At 35.4% G+C, this 5,286-nt stretch overlaps 1 protein-coding gene across 1 annotated transcript; it reads left to right on the forward strand.

The window, feature by feature from the left end:
* The first annotated feature begins 709 nt into the window (after positions 1-709).
* On the forward strand, positions 710-5,286 carry LOC107708276 (alanine aminotransferase 2-like). The gene is made up of 6 exons (XM_016512463.1): positions 710-1,065; positions 1,999-2,078; positions 2,170-2,306; positions 3,012-3,186; positions 3,838-3,993; positions 5,071-5,286. Exons 1-6 carry the CDS (start codon positions 813-815, stop codon positions 5,284-5,286), a joined length of 1,017 nt encoding a protein of 338 aa, XP_016367949.1. The 5' UTR covers positions 710-812.

A 5,286-nucleotide genomic window follows, 5' to 3' on the forward strand; every position in this document is an offset into this window, starting at 1 on the left:
TTCAGTGGACCTTAATGTTACCTGTTTTGTCAATGTTAAAAAAAATGTTTTATATATCAATAAAAAAGTACGACAGGCTTTTACTCGAGTCTTTATCACTTTATTAAAATGAAGCAAAACAAAACGACAAATGTTTACTTTCACAAGCCGTCAAGTATATGCTTGTAGTAAGCTGCCTCTTGCCTATAGACTCAATTAGGTAACAAAAAATGTCGGGAAACGACACCTCTGGCCATTCCGTTGGGTTGTTTGTCCAGTCACAGATACCGTATGGACAGTCCGACCCAATACGGCTTAGTATGTTGCTCTGTCGAGCGGCAGAAATTATTTTATGTAGGCCATTGTGAGTCAACACCATGCTTTTCCAATGAGGGGGAAAGGACTGTTTTCCCCCACGCCGACTCCGCCCACACAGCTATGACGCGACACCGATCAAGTCTATATGAGGTCATGGTATTTAAAACAGCTCTGTATGTATGGTTATTTCGTGAAGTATATTGAGTGCAGAATAAAGCAATATGTGTTCGCACTTCTGCTAACAGTAATTTAATAAAAGTGAATTTAATAAAAATAAAAGTGAATTTTGCATTGATTCTCTTGTATAAATGGCTGCATGAAAACTTGAGTGTGTGTGGAAAAGCTTCTTTTTTCTTTTTTTTTTTTACATATGCTATTAGGATAAAATCTACGCAAAGTTTTATTCATGAGCTCCTGGATACTATAGACACTCTTTATGTTTAAATATTTTCACTAAATGTCAGTGTGTTAGAGAATGAAATATCAGAAATACTTTTAACGATCTGTCTTTGTCCATGTGTCAGACCATGCTTAAATTGCTGGTATCAGGAGAAGGAATGTCTCGTACGGGAGTGATGATTTCCATCCCTCAGTATCCACTGTACTCCGCTGCTCTGGCTGATTTGGGTGCTGTACAAATCAGTTATTATCTGGATGAAGACAACTGCTGGAGTTTGGACATCAGTGAGTTACGACACGCCCTGCAAGAAGCAAAGAAGCACTGCAGCCCTCGAGCACTGTGCATTATCAATCCGGGAAACCCTACAGGTTTGATGACAAATCTATCAGCTTTTTTTTATGGTGGTCAGTTTGTGATTCCCAAAATCAGAGCAGAAAGTCTTAAATACATAAAGCTATGGCATGAAATGTTGCATGCACTGCAAAAATAAAATAAAATAAATAAATAAAATTTTATATAAAAATTAAGATACATTTACTTCTACATTTACAAAATAAGAATAAGTCTGGCTTTCTTTGGAATTTAACAACATTAAATAAGTTTATGCTTAAAGCAAGAACACATATCTGTCAGTGGTGTATGCAAACTAGTATTCTTTTGAATTTTTTTCTGACCACATTGACGTTGTTGTTTTAATCTTAAACTCACTTAATTGTTTCTCAGAAAACAAGACTTTTTATTTGATGTCTTCTTATCTATGTAAAGGTTATTTCCGTATTCTAGTGGTTATTCAGGATATTCAAGTCTTAATCTATTTTTTTATGTAAAATGAATTAAAACGTAATAGAGATCTGTTGGAAGTTGCTAATACAACTCATTGCCCGCTTGCTAGACTTTCACATACAGTATTGAGTTCCTTTCAATTGTTCTTTCAATTTCGATTACTTAGTCTTAAAAAGGTTTAAAAAAAAAAACGTTTTTAAAAAAGTCTTAAATTTACCTTCATAAAACTTGCTAGACTTTCACATACAGTATTGAGTTCCTTTCAATTGTTCTTTCAATTTCGATTACTTAGTCTTAAAAAGGTTTTAAAAAAAAAACGTTTTTAAAAAAGTCTTAAATTTACCTTCATAAAACCTACAGAACCCTGTAGTAGTATTTATTAAGGATTTATCAATTATCCAAACTTTTATTTGCATGAAATTGTTGTTGCAGTTGTGAAGACAGGAACAATCATGAACAATCACTGGGCTAGAAAACATCAAACTAATATGGCAACACTGTTTGTCTTTACCTGACAGGTCAAGTGCAAAGCCGGCAGTGCATTGAGGACGTGATCCGATTTGCTGCAGCAGAAAAGCTTTTCCTCATGGCTGATGAGGTGATTTGTATGATAGGCTTATACATTTTTTCTAAATAAATACATAAAAACACACATGAATAATATTTTCAACACGCCCTGTTTTATCCAGGTCTATCAGGACAATGTTTACGCGGACGGGTGTAAATTTCACTCCTTTAAGAAGGTGCTGTTTGAAATGGGTCTGGAATACTCTGAGAAAGTGGAACTAGCTTCGTTTCACTCAACGTCAAAGTGCTACATGGGAGAGTGAGTATCCAAAACAAAGAGAAGAGCAGTTGACCTTTAGGTGATTTGGGAGAATGATTCCATAGGGAATATTATAGAATTTCTTCCTAACAATTTCTTGTTTTTAAAGGTTTAGTTCACCTAAAAATCACAATTCTAACATCGTTTACTCACCTCGTGTCATTTTGAATCCATAACTCTTTCTTGGAAACACAATTTAAGATATTTTTGAATAAAACCTGAGAGATTTCTGTCCCTCCACTGAAAGCCCATTGCATTAAAGTTTGACAATTCAAAAGTTTCAAGACCTCTGAAAAGACATGATTGCTTTATATGATGAAAACATGAATTTTGGCTTTTATTCACATATAAAAATTGATCAACACACATACAGAGAGCTCATCGAATATGGTAAACACAGCATCAAACACACTTGCTTTAAGCTCCTGAACCAGTGAGGTTTGAACTTGCATTTCACGCAAGCACGTTTGAGCACAATCATCACATACTGCTTTCACCAGTTACAAACACATTTGTAGTCGATTTAAAGAAAATGTCCTATATTGTTCCTCCATGGTTTGAAATGAAGGTTATGAGATGATGTGGGAAAAGCATACAGTATACAAATACTGTGAAAGAAATTATTCGTTTTGACCAAATATTAGTGTTCTAAAATATATCAAGTAAATAGTTAAGCTCTAAACCTGTCTGTCTTGCTTCTTTAAGGTGTGGTTTTCGTGGTGGTTATATGGAGGTGGTAAATCTAGACCCTGAGGTGAAAGTTCAACTCACTAAGCTGGTATCTGTGCGGCTGTGTCCTCCAGTGCCTGGGCAGGCTCTTCTAGATGTTGTGGTCAATCCACCCCAACCAGATGAACCCTCATATGACACATTCATTAAGGTCTATATTGTCCCATTGACTGTTTCCTTTGTACACTCTAAAAAAATAACCCGGTGGATTTGTAAATAACATATTAATAAATAGCTATAATAATATCTCTGAATATCACTTAAGTTCTTTTTTTATTCTAACATACCAAAATAAATGCTTACAAATCCAACAGTTAATTTAGTCTAAAATTTAGATATATTTTTTTCACTAAAAGAAATTAGTATTTGACCAAGAAATTCTATTTTTAAGATATACTCAATATTTTTGTTGAGTGTTGAACTACAGTTATTACTCCATATTAATATTCTTGCATCTTTAACAACAACTTAAAGAAATTGAGTTAGAAACAATTAACAATCTTGTGCAAAGAGAGGGAACATTTCTTTTTCCCAGCATGCTTTGATGCTGATTGTACAGGGAGAGTAAATGTTGAAATTGAGTGTTATTTTGTTATTCTGTGTCAAGGACAGACCAAGAGGTTTCACAACTATAAAATTTACTCAATATTTTTAAGTCTATACTTGTTTCATCCCCTCCCCCCGGCCCCAAGGAAAAGAAAAAAAATTAAGTACATCATACTTTAAAATTTTAGAGTGTACAGGTTGACAAATTTCTCTAGCCAACAAGAAAGTAATCAAACCTTTTCTCCATTGTCTTCAGGAACGCACAGACACTTTGGCCACACTGGCAGAGAAGGCCAGCATGACGCAAGAAATCTTGAATCAGGTCCCAGGAATAAAATGTAACCCAGTGCAGGGTGCAATGTACACTTTCCCACGTATCCACCTCCCACCGAAAGCCATCCTGGAGGCCAAGGTAGGATGAACTTGTGATCAGTAAAACCTAACAATTGTTCACTTGTCACTTCATGCATTTTTACTGATCAGATACCTATCTGATTTCTAACAGACAGCTGCTTGGTTTGAAAGTGATTTCTGTGTGAGCTGTGCATACATTGCTACACTATTGACAACAGACATTTGCTATTGTGCTAAATGTGCTAATGTGACTGCACCTTAACTGCCCTTTGAAGTGACTTGATTGGGATTCATAGGGCATATTCCACTGAGTTACCATAATTTACTGGGACATGTGCAACCCTAGCCCTAACAATTGACTACCCCTAAAATTAAAGTGGAAATCCTTCACTCCTACTAGTTCTTCAGTGCACGCAAAGTTTAAGAGCTGTCACAGATCCTTTATGAACCTAGAAATGGCCGAATAATAGTTTACAGCCAAAAGCAGTGGGTGTTTCTTTTTCTCAAATATTGTCTCAAATATTTTATAAGATATTGTTGTTAATATTCTCTGATTATAGGCCTTTGTATTTGTTAGTTATTAAAGCAGCAGAATTTAGATTTTGGCCTTTATTTGCTCTAGAAGATTATGTTGTTCTGTACATGTAAGTGAATAATTTCAGAATAATAATGAATGATTTAGGAATCAAGAATATAACATGCCCTTGAACCAAAAAGGCTGTCTTTGAATCACAAAGTAAACAAAGTAAGAATTGCAGGATTGGTTTTAGTTGCAGGATTGGTTTTACTACTACACTTGATACACACTTTCTCTGTCACCTAAGGATTTGATCTTGAATTTGTAGTTAGTTTACGAGCATGTCTCTATAGACATGTGTGACGTCTGCAGCGAAAAGTGTCATTACGAACACAATAGGAACACATTTACACAGCTGTCATATATTATATTTCACTTGGTTGACTTGAACAGCATCATAAAACTTCTATAGACATGTGTGACGTCTGCAGCGAAAAGTGTAATTACGAACACAATAGGAACACAATTTACACAGCTGTCATATATTATATTTCACTTGGTTGACTTGAACAGCATCATAAAACTCTAACCAAAATCTCCCATCCACTCCAATTTTAGGAGAAGGCACAAGTTCCGGATATGTTCTACTGTATGAAGCTTCTGGAAGAAACAGGCATCTGTTTGGTTCCTGGCAGTGGCTTTGGGCAGCGAGATGGCACCTACCATTTCAGGTTTTTCTCTCTTTATACAAACAAGAATGATGAGATTAGCCTTGGATATGTTTGTGACAAATGTTCGGGTGTCCTAGTCCAGAAGGAGCTGATGGGAAATTAA

This window comes from Sinocyclocheilus rhinocerous, unplaced genomic scaffold (assembly GCF_001515625.1).
Source record: "Sinocyclocheilus rhinocerous isolate Xijiao unplaced genomic scaffold, SAMN03320098_v1.1 scaffold716, whole genome shotgun sequence".
Taxonomy (NCBI): domain Eukaryota; kingdom Metazoa; phylum Chordata; class Actinopteri; order Cypriniformes; family Cyprinidae; genus Sinocyclocheilus; species Sinocyclocheilus rhinocerous.